The 23762-nt window shown below is 35.8% G+C and overlaps 1 protein-coding gene and 1 non-coding gene across 3 annotated transcripts in view; one reads left to right on the top strand and one right to left on the bottom strand.

Moving 5' to 3' along the window:
* Nalcn (sodium leak channel, non-selective) overlaps positions 1 to 23762 on the top strand; it is a 259437-nt gene that overhangs the window by 29432 nt on the left and 206243 nt on the right. For both annotated transcript variants that reach the window (XM_050150391.1, XM_050150392.1), the window contains exon 7: positions 13726 to 13880. In XM_050150391.1, coding sequence (XP_050006348.1) covers positions 13726 to 13880 — 155 coding nt within the window. The remainder of the gene's footprint in view (positions 1 to 13725; positions 13881 to 23762) is intronic.
* LOC126506697 (U6 spliceosomal RNA) lies at positions 6661 to 6766 on the bottom strand. The gene has a single exon (XR_007593309.1). It is a non-coding gene; the product is annotated as a U6 spliceosomal RNA (small nuclear RNA).

Genomic DNA, 23762 nt, shown 5'->3' on the forward strand with positions numbered 1-23762 from the left:
CCAGATCAAAAAGTATAACCTGCTGGGAAAGAATATTAAACAAAGACAACCTTCCTAAGAATAGCCACATGGGGAGTGTGCTTACAAAACTTTGGAAGATATCCACGATATTAGATTGTTAGGAAAAATGCAAACCTTATTCTTATAATTAATATCAGTGGTCATCCATTCCTGAAAAGAGTTTCCTGGCTGATTTCAGCAACATTTCTACATAAATGAAAGCTACCTGTTGCATCCACGTGTTATAAGACTGGTGATTAAGATACAGTGAGAGTGACGTAGCTACTGATGGTATAGGTAGAGTCTGATCTCGTGCGTAGCAACCATTACCAAGACTAGGAGGAGAAAGCAGAGCTGACTGGCAGCCTCTGGGTATATAAGACCAGTGGCATGCCTTTGGTGTTGTCTGGGCATCAGACTTAGGGATTCCAAGTTCACAGATGTTCAATAGTTGCAACTACACAACGTAGGGCAGAACGCACTGAGGGGGAAATTGATTTTGTATTTTCTATTCATATCTCTGAGCGGGGATTGATCTGTTTACAAACAATAAACTCACAAATTGTATTTAAGAAAAATCTCAATTGGGATCATAGAATCTGAATTTACAGCATTTTGTTAAACTTTAATGGAAACTCATTTATGTCTGCATAAAAATCCATTTGCAAAACAGTTAAGGTTTTAGAAAATTGCAGTTTTTATAATATTTGTGATGTTTTTGTATTTGAAGGGTATTCTTCATAAAAGGTATGCGTTTGTATAAGTGAAAATAAGTTGAACAACAGTTAAATGAATCTATGTGAATTTATGTATTTATGTGATTATACTATATAAATAATGATAAAATTGGTTCAATTTCAGTGTTTTGTCTGAGCGTATGTAAACTGCTCAGGTCATGCCTCTGTGACATGTATATAGACTGTCTTCTGAAAGCATACGCAGGGTTTTCAAAAATTAAAACGGACACAGTAATTTACACAAACTTCAGTGTGTTTTCACTGGTCAAACATCAGAAACCTCTTAGCAAATATGCTTATGATTTTACCGTTATCTTTTATTTACCCGTGTGCGTGGGGGGCCTATGCCTATGCCATGGCATGCCTAAAGTATTAGAGGACAGCCTGGGGTGTCAGTTCCAATCAGTCCTCTCCTTTCATAACATGGATTCTAGGTACGGAAGTCGGGTGATCTGGTGTGGTACTAGGTGTTTGTACCCTCTGGGCCATCTTGCCAGCCCTATTTTACCTTTATTTAGTATACATGCATATCACAAGGACTTACAAGTTTGTCCTGGGTTCATAGGCGGGTGTGTGCACACCACACCTTCTGTGAGTGTGAGCGGTGACAAAGGGGGCTCATTTCTACCACCTAATATAACTTCATAAGAATTTCACATTAGTTTGTTTGTTATTGAGACAGGGTGTAATGATCTATATGAACATGAAATTTATTATAAAACTGATTACTTTAAAATTGATTTTAAAAATGATAAAAACTAAGTCCTAATTTTCTCTCCATTTTTATTTCTCCAAAATAGCCACAAAGGGTAATTTTTATAATTAAACTTTGGCTTTATGAGTACATTATTTTCTCCACTATCACAATTCTATTAATTTTTATTTAATCATTTTATTGAGTCTTTGTTGACATGTAAAAGCTTGTATGTAATTACATATGCGTATAAATAGTATGTATAAATAAATTATGCTTATGGAGGCTCATTATTACATCTCTGCTCAAGAGAGATGAGTTTTTAGGAAATATTGTCTTTACGGAAAATGAGAAATATTTCTTCCTACGTTATTTTCTAAATACTTTTATCATTGTTTGATTTATTAATATTTTGAAATATTTTTTGAATATTTATTTATTCCTGCCAGCTGCCCCTCTAAAGCCATAACCTCCCAGCTTCCCATAGTCTGTTCATTTATAACCCATAGAGCCAAACTAGTGTGGCCCATACAGTAAGATGAATACTCATAATTAATAAATGAGATTAATAAACACGTTCCTTTCTTCTTTAGAAAATTCATAAATGGAACTCTCTGTGTCTTAATTTTTTTTTTGTAGTGGTGTTGGCAGTGATGCGGAGACTTTCACATTATGACTTAATTATAACTAACGTGTTAATATTTGTTTTTTTTTCTGTAGGGTGTGCCAAATTTTGTTTTCCAAAGAACATACTTATTTTTGTAGCTTGTTAACACTAGTCTAATGTTTATAAAATACTTCCTGGTTGTCCTTCTAGTAGTTGTTGAAATCGGACATGTCTCAGTCCTGATGTTAGTGATTTATATTTTCATTTCCTTTAGGCCCCTCTTTCTAGTTTTTTTTTAAGATTTATTTATTTATTATGTATACAACATTCTTTCCATGTATGTTTGTATGCTAGAAGAGGGCACCAGATCTCATTATAGATGGTTGTGAGCCACCATATAGTTGCTGGGAATTGAACTCAGGACCTTTGGAGGAGCAGGCAATGCTCTTAACCACTGAGCCATCTCTCCAGCCCCCCCCCCCCCTTTCTAGTTTTATGCATCTTTTCCTGCACACATGGAAGAAGCTACAGAGTTTCTTCAATGTTCTCTGCTGTTAATTTACTTTCCCGGTTCTTTTGTTCTCTTATTATTACTGCTTCTTGCCACAGTTGGTTTTCTAGAGCTTTATTTCTCTTGTTTCTTCAGATGAAACATGTCACTGACTTTTAATAATTTCTCTTTTTAAATACAAAGTCTTAAAGACATATCCTTCCTTAGGAGTACCCCTCTAAGTACATTTTCAAAATTTGATATTTTGTATTTGAATCATTGTTTAATATAATTTTTTTATTTTTCTTGTCATGAAAGTTGTGTAGAAGTGTTTTTGAATGAGAGAATTTTCAAAAGCAATACTTTATGTTGCTATGTAATTTTATTCTATTATGATTAGATAATAATCCCTGCAAGAGTTTCATTAAGGATCATTCTGAGCAGTGGTATATGGTCTAAATCATCACTGCATGAGAATTAGAAAATTCTCAATTATTGCCTGTAATTTTATCAATGCTTTGGTCTGGTTAACTGGTGATGTTCCAGGATTTTTCCTTACTTTTTCCCTGACAGTTTTTTTTTTTATCAAACTATGAAATAACATTACTATGTTTTCTTAACATGACAGGAATTTCCTTTCTTTCCTTTTATATCTGTCAGTTTTTTTCTTTTTCTAGCTGTAAACTAGAGTAAATGAATGAACACAAAGTGTCCTTGTCTTTTTGATGAACTGACCTTTCTATATTCATAAATTTCTAGCAGTTTCTGGGTCAATTTTTGAGGCAGAGTATGCAGTGAATCAAAAAACGACTTTCAGTTTCCTTTCACAATAGCAACTAGATTTTGAAATCTAAAATAGTCTATTTTTGTTTAGCCAGCTTTTGTCTAATTAACAATTGATATTTTCCTGTAGCTATTTAAAATTAGCTGTGCGTCAATTCTTTCTTAGACTGTCAATGAAAGGAAGCAAATGTCAACCCCACCTGAGCCACTAAACTGTAAGGCCCGATTGGTAAGGATAAGATTAAGCTCATTGAGAGGAGCTAAAATTAAGAAGGAATATGGAAATAAGTGAGTTTGTCACAATTGGCCAGAGACCCTAATGGGCAGCTTGAATCCCACTGTTTTATACACACACACACACACACACACACACACACACACACACACTTATATGAGGAATAAACCAAGCAGTAGACATGAAATGTATTTTGTTCCTCATAGCAGTATGAACTGGAACTCCTATACACTGTTTGTGGGATAGAAAGGCTGAGTCTGGTGCCACCTTTTCGTATGTGAATTTTAAGTCTGCAGATGGATCTTTTCCTATGGTCTCCATCGTGTTCTATGGATTCACTGACTATCTCCTGGTGCTGAACTTTAAGTCCTAGGTACACTGCGACTTTGCACACGAGGTCTTTCAGACTGGGGGCTCTGGCTTCCACCTCATGTGGGTCCTGTTCACATCTCCATGCTAGCCACTCTCCTGCTGTCCTACCATGTGATCCTTCCGCACTTATGCTTGTTGTTGGGGAATGAACTTTTCTTTCTTATGTGTTGTTATTTTCAGTTTTTAAACAACTTTTTTTATTTATTTATAATGCACTGGAAAGTATCAAACTTTTTATTTTTACTATTTTTTATTTTACTAATAAAGATTACAGTATTTGGATATTTATTTATTTAGCGTTCTTTAAAGTTTTCAGTCATGTACATAATGGGTTTTAGTCATTTTCATCCTCTATGACTCTTCTTTATAAAGCTTTTATTCAACACTTAGTTGTTTAAAATGGATGGAGTTGACTTCAATGTGGATATCTTGCCAGTGGTACCGAGAGTTCTGTCTCCTTTTTTTCCTCTTTATTACTTCTTCTACAATTTTCTCTTTCTTCTTTCTTTCTTACTTCATCCCTGTCTTATTTTCTCATTATTTTTCACGGTCAATAAGGCAATGCTTAACCAAGGTTTAATTGGATAGATTATGTCTTTTAGTCTTCTCCTTACCCATAATTCTAGGATTCTAGCAAAGAATTAATACTCATTAATTGTTTACATAAGGCATGGTAGATAGAATATTTTAATTAGTCAGATAATGGAAATGTATCCCAAACTGACAAGAAAGTGAACATAAGCAAATAAAGAAAAGTAAATCACCAAACACGAGAGAGAAAAATGGCCAAATAGAAAATCTATTTTTAAAGCAGGGAACATCAATGAATTTTTAAGCATGTAGGGCAGGGAAATTGAAGAGAGTCGGGAATAGGAGAGTTGGTTATGTGGGTGAGGGAAGAAACAAACACAGGAAAGAAAATTTGTAGTTATTATTTTTTCTCCAAAATTAGACTGATGGGTATATCTAGACTATTATTATTATTAGATTATTCTATAGGTGTATAAGAAAGTACTGAAAAATATCATGTGGGTGAGAGATAATAGCTATCAGAGTTAGGGACAGAGATAACAGCTAAGAAAGAACTTTTGCAAATGGGGATGGTCTAGCTTGAGCATTATTTTATTAATTATTCCTTTTACTTTTGAGATTATAATATAATTACACCTTTTCCCCCTCCAAACCCTTCAGTAGACCCCTCCTTCCTCTCTTTCAAATTCATGACCTCTATTTTTTATTAATTATTGTTACATTCATATACATATATGCATACATAATTATAAATACATAAGTACAGTCCAGATTTGACATTTGTCAATTAGGTATTGTTCTGGAAAACCAAACTGTAACATAAATACACAAAGACGAAGCCGGGCATTGGTGGCGCACGCCTTTAATCCCAGCACTCGGGAGGAAGAGGCAGGCGGATCTCTGAGAGTTCGAGACCAGCCTGGTCTACAGAGCTAGTTCCAGGACAGGCCACAGAGAAACCCTGTCTCGAAAAACAAAACTATATATATATATATATATACAGACACACACATACACACACACACACACAAGCACTCATATATGCCCCCACACATGTGGGCATGCATATACACAAGTATACATACAGAAACAGTATTTACTCATTTTATCTAATAAAACATATCTTAGTCAAGCAAGAGCTATGATTATGCTTGAGGTATAAGTGTTGCTAAGGGCTATGAGGATCTCTAGCTTCATATTCATTATTTTTCCACATTTTTTCTGAATTTAGACTAACTTTTACATACTGTCTTCTTGATAACGGGGCAGCTTTCTAACAGAAGGCTATGTGTCTTAGGTCTTTCCACTGAGCTATGAAATGTATCTTGTTTGATCGTGAGGCAAAAAGGATAAAGAGTGAGGTAATTAGTTGCATGCACCTTTACTTCTAAATGACATGCATTTCTTTAAAGCATATAGAAGGACCCCTTAGCCACGTCCTCAGCAGCATTACCAGTCAAGGCTGAGATTCTTTGATAATGAACTGCAATCTAAGGCAATTACGGAAAGAGTAATGAGATTTGACTAAGCAAAACAGATCATTTCCTAAAGAAAGTTGAAAAGGGCAATGGCCTGTGGCAGAAACAGGTGCTGCAAAGTGCCAAATACAACGGCAGACATCTGCCGCAAGCTGAAGAGGAACCTGCAAAGACGGAGCAGCAGGTAAAGTAGAAAAGATGAACACTTACCTGACACCTTATTATCACCCCTGAGAAAGGGAAAAAATGTATTCATGGCTTCGTATAAAATAATGAAATCTTATTCCCAGGAGTGAGGTGATTAGAATAGCTTTAGAGCAAGCAATCGTACGTGTAAAATATATAAAACTTTTCATACAGAGGGCAGAATTCAACCAAGAGTTTAGGTGCTTATTTGTGCTGGTTGGTTCATTTAGTGGAGGAGGTAAGGTGCCATGCTCTGCAGATAGCTAGAGCAATTCTCCCTTAAATCTACTGTTTCAGGGAAATTACTAATGACTTCTTATATTATTCTAAGAAGTTTCTGGAAGGATCACTCTTCCTTGGGGCAGCTTATAGAACCTGGCAGTGTTGTATACATTATCATTATACAAAAAAAATGTGCTAGAAAAAAAAATGTGAAGTTGGATTTGAGGAAGTTTGATATTTCTGGTCCATATAGAATTTAGGTAAACTAAAGAACAAAATTAAATTACTTATAAATTCCATTTACAAAGCATGACTTCTTTTAACACACAGAATGCTTCATGTCACGAGCTTGCATGGTATCCTTGTGCAGAGGCCATGTTAATCTTCCTGAATCATTCCAGATTTAGTACGTGTGCTACTGAAGCAAGCACAAAAGATAATTTTTAATGGACAGAAAGGAAAAATAGAAAAATAATAAAGCTAGAGACTCATTTTCACAGGCTTTGTATCTTTATCACAACTCACCCTGCAAATAGTTCTCAAAGCAAAAGCAGAAGAGCGGCTGTTTGGCTAGGTCACGAAGGGCAGGCTGCCTTGTAGCTGAAAGGCAGGGGTACATTGCCAGATTGATGGTCTGCTTGGGGACTGCATCCTAATGCTTTACTTCTGCTTTGATTTGTTCATGGCTTCTTCTTATGTGATCATGACTCAACTACAGCCTCCTTGCTCCCATCACGCACCCTGTCTTTTCTAAATCAGCACAGTAGCCAACAGTGCGGTAGAAAGCAAACATGGGGAATGGCAGAGTTGTTTAGGACATCAGCTGTGCCAAGGTATAAGATGACTAATAAATACTTTTAAGTAATATGTTGTAGTTTATATATCATAGTAAAAACACTCAAGGAAACACTCTACTTTTACTGTAGCTTTCCTTACTAGGCTATTTACGAATGAAGAAAGGAACTGAAAAATTCATGTCAAACCTTCAGTTTAACAGGAAAGAACAGTTTCCTACAAAATGTGACACACCTGCTTATTTATTAAGAAGAGATGATGTCACTATTATTTCCTACTCATATAACTTATCGTGCTTTGCAATCTCACTAAGTCTAGACAGCTCCATTAAAAGTTTCCAAACATCACAATCAATAAATAATTTATCTCTGCAAACAAGAATCTTGCTGTCCAGGGTGGGATTAGTTCTCTAAAGCTTCCACCATGAGAATGAGTCAGGCCAGTTCAGAGAGAGTTTTTAAATTAATCCCCAGAAAGTAGATGTGAACAGGAAGCCAGATGATTCTCTGAAATGAACTGGGAAGTCAGATAACTATTCTAGGTAGGCCCATGTAAATGACAGAGACCACCTTCATTTTCAGGGCTCAGCTGTCAGCAAAACAGAAATATCCCTTTTTTCCTACCCCTAAGAAGAAGACAAATATGATGTGATGTATCAGAATACATATTCACAATTGGGTTTGGTGCAGAAGTGTGTATATGTGCGTACGTATGCATGTATGCATGTGGATGTACACATGTATATAGTTCTTTCACATCAACTTAGTATAATTATGTTCTGCTTTTTTTTATTTTTTTTAGAACCCACAAGATAAATATAAAAGAAGCCTTACTGATACAAAAAAATAACAAAAAACCCCTAAGCTGTAGTATTCTTTGTTGCTTATGAATTCACTGTATTAGAATTTCCTTTGCGTCTTTAATGTCTCAGGAATTTTCAGCTTCTGAAATACATGCAGTTTGGCCTCTGTGAATGTCTTAGAAAGCAAGTTTGATTTGAGAAACTAAGAAGTTAACACTAGGGCTGGAGAGATAAGCTCAGCTGTTAAGAGCACTGGCTGCTCTTCCATAGTTCAATTCCTAGCACCGGTGTTGCAGCTCATACCCATCTGCAACTCCAGATCCAGGAAATCTGATACCACATCTTCGGACCTCTGAAGGCAATAGGCACACACTTGGTGCACAAATACACATGAAAGCCAAACATCTGTGCACATAAACTAATGAAATTAAATTAAATTAAAGCAGTTAACATTTTCCTGTTTATTTCTAGGTCTTAAGGGAGTCAAAGTGCTATCAACAGAAATCAAATAGTTATCAGTAAGAGCTCATCATAGCTGTATGTTTTGAAAACCTAGTAAGTAAATTTTGTGACAGCCCGATATGCAGAACAGTAGGTTTTCACCTTCTGGGCCTTTTTTTTTTTTTTTTATCAATTAGAGAGAAGTTACAATCAGTTATTGGTGCACCAGTTCCACTGTCCCAGCTTGAGGAAAGTATGTTTCTTTCTCTCTTCTTCATTTGCTAAATCTCTGTGTATGTGATTGAACATGACTTGGAATGGTAGCAACTGCTTGAGTACGAGAAATTATATTTAAATAGCTTCTTGAGTTGAGAAAGCACAGAAGAACAACAGTTGTCAGTGAAGAGTTGATAAGTTTCCTCCTCTACTGCTTCCCTCTACTTCCCCTCTCTCTCTGCTGTGCACATAGTGTCTTTCAATTCCCATACCCCAGAACATCTCTTGCTAGGACTACTGCCTATTGATACCTTCATGAAAGTCACATCAAGGTTTTTCCATTACCCACCATGCCCTGCCTCATTCTAATATGTAGGATTTCTAAGTTGGGCTTGAGAACCTCCTCGAGAATGCCATGGCTAATGAAAGCAGCTGTATGCTGCCCTATGGCCCCTCCTTTCCTATCCTACAATTCACAGTGAGCAGCAAAGTCCTTAAGAGTGGAATAACTTCCTAGATACTCCATTCCCTCATAAGCAGTGTGGTACAGGAGGAGACATTCAACAAAAGGCCCTGCTAAGAACCAAAGATGAACAATTTCTAAAGGGGGCAAGAATAAAACTGAGCTCATTGGTTACAGTGAAGACAGAAGGTCAACATAAAAATTATAATTAGCAGTGGTAGTTGTTTGACATCCTTGGAGAAAGATGACATTGAAAGTCAGAAAGAGAAAAATTTGAACAGATTGCTGAATGGATAACTAATGGAACTTGCCTGCTTGACACGGAGCCTAATGATTTGAATTCCATCCATATGCTTTACATGGTGTCAGGAGTGAATTGACTGTCTCTCCCCTGCATATGCACACCATGGCAAGTGCATATTCCTCCAACCAAAGACAATGAGTAATGTAAATATGTAAAGCCTTCAACTCTGCATTTGGCTTTGGGGCGTCTTGCACATTTGAGGTTGTTAAATAATACCTGTGACACCTGTGGCAGTTAGGTTTTATTGTTGAATCAATACAGTCACCTAGGAAGAGAAAATTCCAATAAGGATTTATTTAGATGAGGTTAGCCTGTAGGGATGTCTGTGGAGGATTATCTTGAGTGTTGACTAATCGAACTTACTTTAGGCAGCACCATTCGGTAGATAAGGGGCTCTAGAATACAAAAGAATGAAAGAAACTAGGTAGGTAAGCAGGCATCAAAAATGCATTTGTTGTCTCTCTGCTCTTTAATGTAGATGTGATGTGACTAGCTGATTCGAGTTCTTGCAAGAACTTCTCCTTGGGATAGACTATAACCTAGTTTTTAACCAAATACACCCCAAGTTGCTTTTTGTCGGGGTGTTTCATCACAGCAATTGAAATGAAACCACAACAGGGCACCTGGTTTCATTCTGACTCTGCATAGCCCTATCTTCTTTTAAGTGGAAGTGGGCCAAAGCCATCCTACTTTTAAAATAATTGTAAAGTTTCTCATTTTACAGAGAGGAATCCTAGGCTAAAAAGTTTAGTGTCACTGCTCAAAGTGGTTGAGTCAGCTAGCCACTGAGGGGAAATGATAATTCTTGGTTTTTAACACACAGCTTAATGTTCTGTGCTGCTAAGATTAATGTTTGAGTTAAAAACATAGAACTCAAAAGTTCTGATGTATTATTCGTTGTTGCTGTTTTAAGCAATTTTAGCAATAGTCTCAGAAAAAAAATTCTTAGATCTTAAATTCCTACCTAATGTTATTTGTAAATAGGATATTCTGTTAAGCATCCAGGGAAGAAACGAAAAGAAAGGCATATGCCTGGAGGATAATTAAAGCCTTTGGAAAAACAATTAAATACTCAGAGGGATTCCAGTTCTTGTTTTGAAACATGGACCCTATTAAATCCGGGAATTTAAAACACTAAAAATCCATGCCAATGTGTAGGTATAGCAATGAAATAAAGTAAACACAAACACAAAGGCGCTTAAATTCTTTAAATTAAAGAATTTATTTATGTAGTTATTGTGTATAGTGGTTGAAAGACACATTCATATATTCAGAAAATAAATATGCAACATAATGTATTTCTAACTTGGTAATTAAAATGCTTTGACTTCAGGTTGCCCTATAGATTGGTTAGAAATATACAGAGATAGGTAAATGACCCCATGGTCAAGACCTTCACATAAAATGGCAGAGTTTATACCTAGCCTCTTATACATCTTGAATAATCAACATGTTACTTATGTGTAATTATAAATATATATATAAATATATATATATAATATATAAAAATATATAAAAATGCTCTGCAAAGGAGGTGAATTGGATGTGCCATTCCTGAAATTGGGCAGCTAGTGAAAAGGTATGTGAGCAACAGTTATCATCTGCTGTTGCCGTATGTCAAATGACTGACAATGATGGTTATTGACAACTAAACCAGCGCCCATTTTATATCCTGAATAATATAACTGAGCCCATATATTTTCACCCTCATTATGGAAGAAAATGCCATCTTCCAGATGAAGAAATGGAGGCTCAGAGAAGTTTGACACTGCCAGAGAGCTGATCCAGAATGTACACACAGACCTGCTCAAGCCCAGTTTCTTTTCCAAATGACTGAAAAGTGATATTTCAACAAACTTTCTGTATAGACATAAAGCACTCTCTAGCATTGCTGTTAATTTTTAAATCTGAAATTATAAAGGTTTGGTCCAGCTCGTCCATTTTTCATCTCTGACCTTCACCCTGCCTTTCTTGAATACAAATAATGACAAACTAAGTCATATACACAGTCTCTCAGTTCAGGTCTATAAAAAAATGCTTCTAGGATTATGTGCCCCAATCTTTATTATAATATGTTTATATGATGAGATTTATGTTATATTTTTATTGTAATTATGCAATCATTTTAAGGACACAGTTAATTAAGTATAATATGAGAAATTCTAGGCTTCTAGTTACTCTGTTCCTTTCCCATTAGAATTGCCTTCCTGTCTCTCAGATGAAGAAACCGAATTTAGAGATCTTAGAACCTTTTTATCACACGACCAGCAAATGGGGAGCTGTGATAAAGCTTTAAAAAACCCTCACTCTAAACCCCTGTGGGCTATTTCCCATCCTGCAATGACTTTGTAGGTGTCAAATCCAAAATAGCATCAGATTAGACGCACAGAAGGATGAATCATTTGTCTACAAATGAGAATGTGATATGAAAGAAATAAGTAATGTTTCTGCATCAAACCATATTTTCTGACTCAATCAAGTAGTAATTTTCACAGTTAGAGCCTCCTTTTTCTTTTGTGAGATCCGAAGGATATTTTTAAAATGAAATTAGAGACGGAATGATTGTTTAACCATTTACTCCCTAAGGAGTGTAGACAAAAATAGCCAGTTTTCAGGTAAGACCAAGCCTACAGGAATAAACATGTAGTATCTGAATTCTGTGTAAGAACAGTAAGGTTTTCACTATAACTGAGTATTAGGTCAGGCATCAGGGTGTGTCTGTGTATACATATGTATTAAACAGTTTAGAGGTTACAATTTCCATTAGATTCTAGAGAATTATGTCATATAAGAGAAAAAAGGCAATAATTGGAAGCATTTGAAGACGGTTGGGAAGATAGGTCAATCACTAAACTGCTTCTTATATGAGGAACCAAGTTTGGATCCACAGCATTCATGTAAACAGCTAGGCATTGAAGAGAGTGCCTTAAAGTCAGGTCCGAGGAGACAAAGATCTGAGATCCCAGGAGCTTGCTGAATAGCCAGTTCAAATCAGTGAGCTCGAGAGTCAGTGAGACAGCCTGTCACAAAATAGGATATAGAGAATAATTGATGATGATAACTGGCATTGACTGTTGGCCACCACATGTATGGGAATGGACACTTATACAGACATGTGCACACACACAGAAAAATACACACAAATGATGCTATGATAGATAGGTAGGCAGGTAAGTAGATAGAAAGATGATAGATGATAGATAAATAGATAGATGATAGATAGATAGACAATGATATATAGATAATGTTAGATAATAGATCAATAGATATATAAATGATAGATTGATAGATAAATAGATGATAGAAAACTTATTAAAGGAAAAATATGTTATCCAAGAAGAAATTACTTTCCCAATTTTGTAATAAGCTTAAGGTAAGTTTAAGGAACTTAGGAAATCTCAGAAGCACTGACACAATGGGTAATACCCACAACAAAATCATAGTCCAGAAGGTTTGTAGAGTTATGTAGCCCACACTATGCCCTCTGCACAGTCAGCATAAATGACCTCACATGGCACATTGACTCATTTTTGAGGGCTTGGCATGAGAACTTCAATACCATTCTAGTGATAACTTTAGAATTTATGAAGAAATCCATCACATAGACAAATCCATATACAAATTAATTTTCAGCCTGTCCATAAGAAGATGAAGAAATATGACACTGTCCATCTAAAAATCTTTAGTTTTCGTAGAGCTATCAGTAAACCATCTCCTAAGTTTTTCTCTTACCCAAATCATAGACTTTCTTCCTTATTTGTCTGGTTCTCTTCCAAGAAGTCTAATATCATTTATAAGAATCCCAATTTTTAAAATGCAAAAGGCCCTTCATCACCTAATATTAGCTGAAAGTAGAGGAATAATAAAATGTTTGCTTAGTAGTACAGGCGCTTTCTGAATGACAAACTCCCATACAAATTCACATCTCTAGGCATTGGCTTATTGCAGACTTCTTTTTTATAAAAAATTATATATATATGTTGAATTTTTTTCATAAAATGTATTGTGTTGACAGTTTCCCCTCCTACAAGTCCTTCCAGATTCTCTCATCTTTCTCAACTGTCCAACTCCATGCCCTTTCTTTCTCTTTCTCATTGGAACAAAAATAAAAGAAACTGGCAAATAAGAACAACAACAACAAAAAAAAACACACAAAAAGAATACAGTAATATTATTTTAAGATGCTCTAGGGAAATAAATCAATTATCATTTGAGAATTTTTACTTCCTGTGAATGTCACTTACAAATTACAAAGCTCAATTTGTGTCCATATACAGCAGTTATTGATAAAGAATGATTGAATAATTAATTATTTCAATCAATACTTACAACTATCAAAATATCTAACACTTTCATGTATTGTCCACAGGAATGTGACCTGGAATAGCTTAGCTATTCCAGATACACACTGCTCCCCAGAGCTGGAAGAGGGCTATCAGTGCCCCCCAGGATTTAAATGCATGGACCTGGAAGACCTGGGACTTAGCAGGCAAGAGCTGGGCTACAGTGGATTTAATGAGATAGGTCTGTCTTACTAGTAAAATATATTTTGTTTCTATTTTATGATGTTTATGAAATAAAAAGTATAATTTGTAATATTTCATTAAGTATTAGTAGTAGTATAAAAGAAACAAATGCAAATTTTAATTCTATGCATATATTATAATATATTTTGCTATGTAGGCTGTGATATACAGATTCTTTGTAATTAATTATATATCTATATAGAGTTAATGATCTCATTTTAGGCTATTTTTCATTTGTAATATTTAAAGTATTTGCTGAATGAATAAGATTTAGGGTTGCTGATTCTAAAACAAGTAAGATTTGACTTTCTTCCAATAGTAGCTAACTATAGCAACCAAGGTAAGTCTCAAAACATGCAGCATGGGACATCTGTGACTACAGGAGCTGAGAAGTAATGGGAACAAAAACAGCTAATTTAATACTATGGATATGTCCAGTCTGTGTAAGCCATAGATGGGAAATGGTAATCTACAAACACGAAGTGCTAACGTCTCTATTTCTCTTCGTCTTCTCTGTTAAGTGCTAAAATATGCTATTGCTTACATGAAAGAATTAGTATCTTCTACTTATTTAGCATCACTCGATTTATTATAAATCCATTCCAGGTGCATGTATTTAATTATTAAAGCCAAAATGGGTTCTACACAAGAATTTTATACTTTGATACTTGTTATTGAAGTAATTTTCAGTAATGAATGAGAGCTGTGTTCTTTTGGAAGCCAAGATTTTTTTCTTGACTTTGATGTGCAAAACAATAATGGGAGATTCCATGGTTACAGAGGGGTATGCATCAGTCTGTGGAAGCTCCATAATTGTGTACTATGAACTTCAGGAAAGATCTGTGAAGGTCTTAATTTATTCAGATGTTTAACTAAGTGGCACAGCTATAACTCTCTGACAGTATAATGCAGAAGTGGCACTGAAAAACGCATTGTGGTATGTCTTTTAAGGCCAGTTTTACAAATAATGTCTCCACATTTCATTCTTACGTTTTAATATGCCCTCAACTTGATTTCTGACATTGTAGTCATATGGAATTTATCGTTCATTTCATTTGACCAAATGATAGAGTTTCCTACTTCACAAAAATCTAGAAGCCAACAATTGTCACTGTATTTAAGCTTAGTCTATTTCTGCAAGTAATTTTAAGACTGTTATTTATTTTATGAATTTTTCCTTCTTTGACTCTGGGAGTATTGATCATAAGATGGACTCATCTCCCCATAAAAGTCATAAATCATTTATATTAAATACTAATGAGAAGCTCCAGTGATTGCTTTCATCACAAGAGTATTCTGTGCTGGGAACACTGAAGAAGGACGCTTAAAAGAAATCCCACACTAGCTCAGAATTGAGTATAATAGAGGGTTATTTATGGGGAACAACAATCTAATGCTTCAGTCCTGATGTATGATGTGGTTGAAATTCTATTATTATGGTAATTTATCTCGTAGTACACCTGAAATTAAATATGAGTATAAAATATGGTAAGAACAAATTATCTTGAATCAAATCTTAATAGACTGTAAATTGAACTTTCTTGATGTTGCTGCTAAAAGACTAATTCTCAGATTTCAATGTTGTTAAACTATATTTCATGGTGTTCTACATGATACCAGGTATGAACTTTACAAGAGGAGAGAAAATAGAAATTGATTATATGTCTGTGTTTTTAGTTTATGTTTCTATTGCATTTATATAAATACACCAAACTCAAGACTAACTTGTAAAACATATAATTGAGATTTATATTGCTTTTAGAGAAAGTACCAAAAGGTTATTTTTTCTGCATTCGTCATGATGCCTAGTGTTACCACTGCAATTAATTATTGATTTTTATAAAAGATATATAGGGAAGAAAGAACTAGGATAATCATATCTAAGAATCCAAAACATTTATGCTTACTTTAATCTGACTATTCTGAATTGGCTAAGGAGTTCCTTTCTCATGGGACAAGGAAAACCCAACATATTTCTGATGAATATAGGATAAGACTGATCATGAAACACAAGAACAATAGTTTTGAAAACCCCTTAGGAAGAATGAGGTGAAGGTTATCACCCTGTTTGAAATGGGTTGCAAGCACAGGGTTTTTAAAGTAGAAAGTTTGGATTCTAGATTATCAAATGAGATCACGGACTTATTTAACTGAAGTTAGATGTTCAAGTACTATTCTAAATGTTAAAAAAGAAGATGTTGGTAGACACATGCTGCAGATGTAATTGATGATGGGGAAGCCACTCGCTGCTGTTCTGCAGCTGGTCGGGAGTCCCTGTTGACTGGGTTAGAACATACAGCTGCTGGAAGGAGATTTTAGCAGATAATGAATGGCATGTGCAAAGTGGAGATGGGGGAAGGTAATACTATGCTTTTAGTATTATAATATGTATTTGCAGCATCTAGTGGTTTCAAATTAGCATTTTATAGTCATACTTTATATATTTTAAAATATATATATATGAGAGCATATTTCTTCTCGAGGCATGAAAGAAGAAAGAGATCATCTATGCCTGCTCCCTTACTTCACCCAGGCCTCCTGCACATTGCATAGTGTTTTCCAAAGTCAGGGCAGAACTTCCCTCAGTTAATCCTTCAAAAATACCCTCACAGACACACCCAGAGATAGGCTTCATTAGTCTCTCCAGGTGTTTCTCAACCAAGTTGACAATCAAGGTCAACCTTCACACAGGCTTCTCTCTGATCTCTCAAAACTACGTCGCATTTGTCCATTGACTCTCTTCTGCTGCGTTATGATAGATCCCATTTCATTATACCTGTATCCTGCTGCCTCTCACCCCTCATTCTCTCCTGTATTGTCTTCTCCATTAGCTATTTAGATTGTTTAGATAGAGGTAGTTCTGGTAAGAACAAATGTTTTCTTCTCCTTGGATTAAAAGAAAGGCCATGAGTTAATTTTTGGTGTCAGTGTAGCTGGCTTTTATAAAACTTCGTACGATTAGATCAGATGGTGCCAGAAGGAACACAAATTGTGTCAAAGGAATGGATGAGACGAGACTGCGTTCACATCATCCTGTGTCCTAGCCACATTTCATTTTAACCTATCGGAAGACACCTGGAGGGGCTAATTAGCTTGCAGCTGTCTATGATTAGTCTGCAAAGGCTGAGAAGAAAATCACATTCAGAAGTTAGAGAGCACTGGCTGGATGGTGAAGGAAGGACAGGAGCAGCTAGCGGGGAAAATAAGAACTGAGTCTTTGCACAGAGTATGGGAGAACCCTGGACCTTTGAGAATCTGAGAGGATAGAGGGTCAAGGCAACAGCAGACGGTGTGCAACATGTGCAAAGAATTATGAATAGCTGTGAATGCAGAGCCTCCTCCATTGCATGGTGGGAAAGAGAATATATATGACTTCATGGCCTGCACTGTGCTGAATGTAAGAAAGAAAAGAATCCCCCTAGGTGGGTTCACAATACTCAAGTCTGTTTGTTACAGCTACAGTTCATCAGCATTCAGACATGTGTTTGACATACATTGTGAAATCAACAAATTTATTAATTTATCCATAGTCTGTACTTTTACATGAGGAAGTTTATGTCTTTTGATAGTTGATCTCGCCCATAGAAATTTATGCCATTATAAAACCATGAATGGGTGGAGAGGAAACATTTTGGCAGTAACTGAGGTTTATAGAGAGTTAATCCTTTAAGGAAAAGGATAGCAAATGTAATGATTATTGAAAAATATAGTTAAAAATTGAAATTATAGCTAAAATAAATAAAACACCAAATAAAAAGTTGGTAAAGAACAAAATATATCCTATAAGGATTATATAACCTGATAAGCTATTTAAAATATTCTAGTATTGCTACTGTAGTACTTCTTTTCCTTTTTGTCAAAGAGGAGTCCATTAAAATATTGTTTATTGATATCAGTTTTATTTACTTGCATTAGATTTGAATACTTATGGCATAATGATAAGTTCTGTATTTATAATTTACTGATCTACCTAACAGTTGCCATGCAATCGGAATGCTCAGAATACAGACCAGCAAGGTGGCTCAATATGTAACAATGCCTGCAGCAATGCTTGCTGCAAAGCATGATGACCTGAGTTTGATTTCCAAAACTCATGTGGTGGAAGGAGAGAACTAACTCCCACAAATTGTTCTTTGGCCTCCACACATGTGCCATGACACACACACACACACACACACATACACACACTACACACAAATCAATCAATGTAATAAAAGACTTTAAAAATAATTTTCAAATTAAATTAATGGTGAACCAAATTTTATGTAATTATACAGCCTGTAAGTATTTAATCCAACTGGTTGTTCTCTTTATTCAATGTGCATGTGATCCTCAGCAATACCTCCATCAGTCTATGACAAAATGACAGAACACAAGCTTAGATACTTGAGAAAGCAATGCTTGCTGGTAGGTTTTGATTGCCAACTTTACAATCAAACCTAGAATCAGCTGGAAGAGAGTCTTAGTGACATTTATCTATAAGGTTCTATAAGGTTGAGCTGTTGACATGTCTGTGGGAAATTGTCTCGTGTATATGACTGTGGGAAGACTCAGTCCACAGTGGACAACATCATTCTCTAAGTTTGGATTCTCAGCCATATAAAAGAGGAGAAACTAAAGTGAGAAGTTGGAATTATGCATTCATTCTCTCTTGGTCTTCACTGTAAATGCTTTAAATTCCTGCTTTGATTTCCCTGTGGTGAGAGATTGTAACCTAGAGTTATGAACTAAACTAAACCCTTTCTTCCCTAAATTGTTTTTTATTTCAGTGCATTTTATCACAACAACAGAAATGAAATCAGGATAGAAAACATCGTACCTTACCACACATAAGTCCTTATCTTAGTTAGGGTTACTACTGCTGTGCTGAAATCAGGATAGAAAACAGTGTACCTTACCACACATAAGTCCTTATCTTAGTTAGGGTTACTATTGCTGTGATGAAACACCAAGACCAAAACAACTAGGGGAAGAAAGGGTTTACTCAGTTTACCCTTACTCTCATCACTGTTCATCATCAAAGGAAGTCAGGACAGGAACACAAGCAGGGCAGGAACCTGAAGGCAGGAGCTTATGCAGAGGCTATGGAGGAGTGCTTTCTACTGATTTGCTCCTCTTAGCTTGCTCATCCTGTTGGTACCCCTACCGTGGGCTGGACCCTCCCTCATCAATCCCTAATTGAGAAAATGCCTTCCAGCCATTTCTTACGGAGGAATTTTCTTAACTGAGGTTCCCTCATTTCAGATAACTCTAGTTTGTGTAATGTAGACGTAAGACGAATTAGCTCAGCCTTCAAAACATCCACACCAACAGAATTGAAGGAAAGAAACGGCATATGTACATAAACAACATTGCATATAAAACATTTCAGTCTTTTTTCTCTTGTACTTGGGGATAATCAGAAGAGCTAATTATCTTCCCTGCAAGATTCCATTATAAAGGCTCAAGTTATGGGCTTAACTTATAATTGAGCTGATATTGACAACTGTGGGTATAGTCTAAGACTCATATATACTTTAATTGTATTATCAAATTCATGTTGTATTGTTCATGTGAGGAACTGAGTACAGATTTGTTGGTAATGTCAACAAATTTTGCTACTAAACTCATAATTTGTTCAGAAAGTTTTGAAACTGTGACATTTATCATAGCTAATACAAATAGCAAAGATATGTAATAATCAGATATTTAAGTCTTAGAATCTTTGAAGAGTTATAGATTTCTTATTTTTTATGTCACTGCCTGCTACTCCATTAATTGAAACTTGGTTATTTGATATATTAATATAATTAAGAGCAAACTATTTATGTTAATTAAGCATAAATAAAACAAAATCATAAAACTTTAGATTCTAAAAATCTATGATAGAGATAATGAGCCACGGTTGCTTCTTATTTATAGAATGGATTTTAGAATCTTCTGGTTTTTCGAGAGAGGGTTTCTCTGCGTAGCTTTGGATGTCCTGGAACTCATTTGGTAAACCAGGCTGGCCTTGAATTCACAGACATTCATCTGCCTTTGCCTCCTGAGTATTAGGATTAAGGGTGTGCATCACCTCCATCTGGCACATCTTTTTATTTATATATTTATATTTATTTTTATTTTTTATTGATTCTTATTGAGTTCTACATTTTTCTCTACTCCCCTCCCTGCCTCTCCCCTCTCTTTCAATCCTCCCCATGCTCCCAATATACTCAGGAGATCTTGTCTTTTTTCTACTTCCCATGTAGATTAGATCTATGTATGCCTCTCAGGGTCCTTATTGTTGTCTAGGTTCTCTGGGATTGTGATTTTCTGGGCTGGCTTTCTTTGCTTTTTGTTTAAAAATCACCTATGAGTGAGTACATGTGACAAATGTCTTTCTGGGTTTGGGTTACCTCATTCAAAATAATGTTTTCTAGCTCCATCTATTTCCCTGCAAAATTCAAGCTGTCATTTTTTTCTGCTGTGTAGTACTCCATTGTGTAAATGTACCACATTTTCCTTATCCATTCTTTGGTTGAGGAGCATTTAGGTTGTTTCCAGGTTCTAGCTATGACAAACAATGCTGCTATGAACATAGTTGAGCACATGTCCATATGACATGATTGAGCATCCTTTGGCTATATACCCAAAAGTGGCATTGCTGGTTCTTGAGGAAGGTTGTTCCCTAATTTTCTGAGAAATCATCACACTGACATCCAAAGGGGCTTCACCAGCTTGCATTTCCACCAGCAATGCAGAAGTTTTCCCTGTCCCCCGCAACCTCTCCAGCATTTATTTTTATTTTTAAGAGGTGTTTTTATATTATTCCCATACACTCCCTCTTACTAACTACCATATCTTTTCTATTTTTAGTGTATCAATATTGAATATTAACTAATTTTAATTTCTAACCTAATGGATATGAGGGGAATTTTTATATATTTCAAGTAACTATTGATGGTATAAGAGATCAAACATTTAAATATATGTGCATTGTAAAATCAATTGATAATTTCCCGTTAACTGCCAGTCCATACAATTGGTCCACTTGCTTCTCAGGAACTTTTGTCTTATTCATATCTCTCTTCAGCATACCACAGATGCTTGTCTGTTTTGTTTATTTTCCTTTTTCCTAAAATTGGAATATTTCCAAGAAGAAGCCATGGTCTAAATAAGAATTTGGCCCATGCACAAAAAAATGGTGTAGTATGGAAGATGATAATAATCATATGGTTGCATCATGCCGTTGATCCATCCTGTCAAACGGTACAAGAGCTTACACTGTGACTGACAAACTAGCATCCTTGCTCTACACACTGGAATTTTTCAGATGCCCTTTCTTTTAACACTGGCAGAGTACTGTCAAAGTGGAGAAGAAATGTGCCAAGAGATTGTTACTAAGAAAACATTTGAATCAAATAAAAAAAGGAAGAGTTATACTAAGAAAAGAAGTTTTGACAGCTTTATTCCGTGTAAAGACAAAAGTAATAATAAGCAATCCTGGGCCTATAACAGAAAAAAAGGAGGTGAGCTCTGGAAACCAACTTCTGTCAATAACACACATCCTCCTGAGACAGATTCCAGGAACCAGAATGGACAGGTAATGGTCCATTCCTGGTAATTGATGTCTTGAACACAGTAAGCCATCTAGTAGATATAAAAATAGGGTACTTATTCATTCCCAGCCTAACATTTTTCTATGAAGGACCAGAATTTTTTTATTACTAGAAATAATAGCATGCAACAAGCCCTCTACTGTGTAGAATTTTGTGCTACCCCAGGCTTCTAAACAGTAAAAAGCCAAAAAAAAATTATTTCAAATAGGATATGTCCCAGAATTTTAAATTTTTCTTCAAAAGAGCAATGCAGGATAGAATGCTATCCTAAACCAAAATCAAATATTAGCAAGGATAAGTTTTGCAGAGTGGATTTTACTTGTAATTTTTCTCATTTAATTTTAGTAGGTTATAATTTCAAGAACCTGGGATCTCACATGGGTTTTTCAAATCACATTCACACAGATTTGCTTTACTGTTGGACATTGATAGCCTTAAGGTAGAATTTAATCATAGAGTAGACACTGTATTAACAGGAGGGAGAAGCTGGAACCTATCAGGAGAAGTATTCTCATCACACAGAAGTGAGAACTGGAATGAGCAGAAAGAATAGAAGGCAGTGACTGTTGTGGGGAAATACAAATAATTTGGTTTTAGGGTCTTTAGTTTTGAATCAGTTTCAAAGACAAACATTAGTCTACAAATCCACAGATGCTAAGAGAACAGAAACCCCTTTTAAGAACTATTAAGCTAACTAAGGCACATACAGAAAGACCAACATTGCATGTTTTCTCTCATTTGTGAATCCTAGACTTTATGCAGGCACATAAAATCATGAATGCATCTTTTACCACATAGTAGAAGCTGAGCTGTCTAGAACACGTGGGGGATACAGGATGGGAGAGAATGGACTATAGAGGGATACAAGATGAACACGGACAAAACATATTACATGCTTATATGAAAATGTCCTTATAAAGCTCAGCAGTGCATAGGAGGAACATATACATTGCAAATACTCAGAGGAAATATTAATATGATTAATATTTTTTTAAAATTTTTATTTATTATATACATAGTATTCTACCTGCATGTATACCTGCATGACAAAAGAGGGCACCAGATCTCATTATACATCGTTGTGAATCACCATGTGGTTGCTGGGAATTGAACTTGAGGCCACTGGAAGAGCAGCCAGTGCTCTTAACCACTGAGCCATCTCTCTAGCCCCACTAATTGATCTTTATCAATAAAAATCAGAAGTCATATATCTGGGTAAAAACCTGAAAGATCAGAGAAGTGGGGGAGCAGCCACCAGGGACTTTGTCCCTATGCTGTTCCTTCATCTCAAAGAGCTGAGATCCTGTCTAAGCACTGCCTTACCACTTCCTGTCCCTTTCTCTACAGTCCTCCAAACCTCTAGAGTTAGCTAGCAGGTAGCTCCACCCTCTGACCACAAGCAAGCTTTATTTGTCAGAACACAATCAAAATATAACACAGCACTCAGATACTTAGTTTTCTTCATGTTTGAGAAAACAAAATACTTTTGAATGAGATGAATTGGACATTCATCCGATGGGGCCTGATCTTGTAAATAAAAGCAATGTTACTGAGGGCTGGAGAGGTGGCTCACTCAGCTGTAAGAGCACTTGCTCTTCCAAAGGGTTTGACTTTCACAAGGTAGTTTACTACAGTCTATAACTTCAGTTCTGGGGACCTGATGTCCTTTTCTGTCTTCAGTGAGCACCAGGCACACACTTGCTCAAACATACTTCCAGGCAAGCCACTCACACATATTTTTTGTTATTATTAATGATTAAAAATGAAGAAATTGCAAGGTTTTGCTGCATGGAGGCTGCTCATTGGTCCTGGCCACCCAGCCATGAAATAATCACACAGAAACTGTATTATTTAAATAACTGCTTGGCCCATTAGCTTTAGCTTCTTATTGGCTAACTCTTACTTCATAGTTTAATCTATCTTCATGAATCTGTGTATAGCCACATGACAGTGGCTTACTGGCAAAGTTTCAGCATTTCTGACTCTGGCAGCTGTTCCATGGTGACTCTCTCTCCTCCTTCCTTCTCCCAGCATTCAGTCCAGTTTTCCCCACCTCCCTAAGTTTTGCCCCATCAACTAGGTCAAGGCAGTTTCTTTATTGATTAACCCAATAAAAGCAACACATACGCAGAAGGACCTCCCACACCAAAGTTTATTTTCCTAAATTTCAAACATCATATTTCGGATGAAAATAATAACTTGACAGAATTCTTTATATTCAAATTCACATTCTCAAAACCACCTAAATTCAGCCTTGTCTCCCAATACTTGTATGTTATATATACACAGATCTTACTTTA

This window comes from Alexandromys fortis, unplaced genomic scaffold (genome assembly GCF_014885135.2).
Source record: "Alexandromys fortis isolate MF-2015 unplaced genomic scaffold, M_Fortis_MF-2015_v1.1 scaffold_66, whole genome shotgun sequence".
Classification (NCBI taxonomy): domain Eukaryota; kingdom Metazoa; phylum Chordata; class Mammalia; order Rodentia; family Cricetidae; genus Alexandromys; species Alexandromys fortis.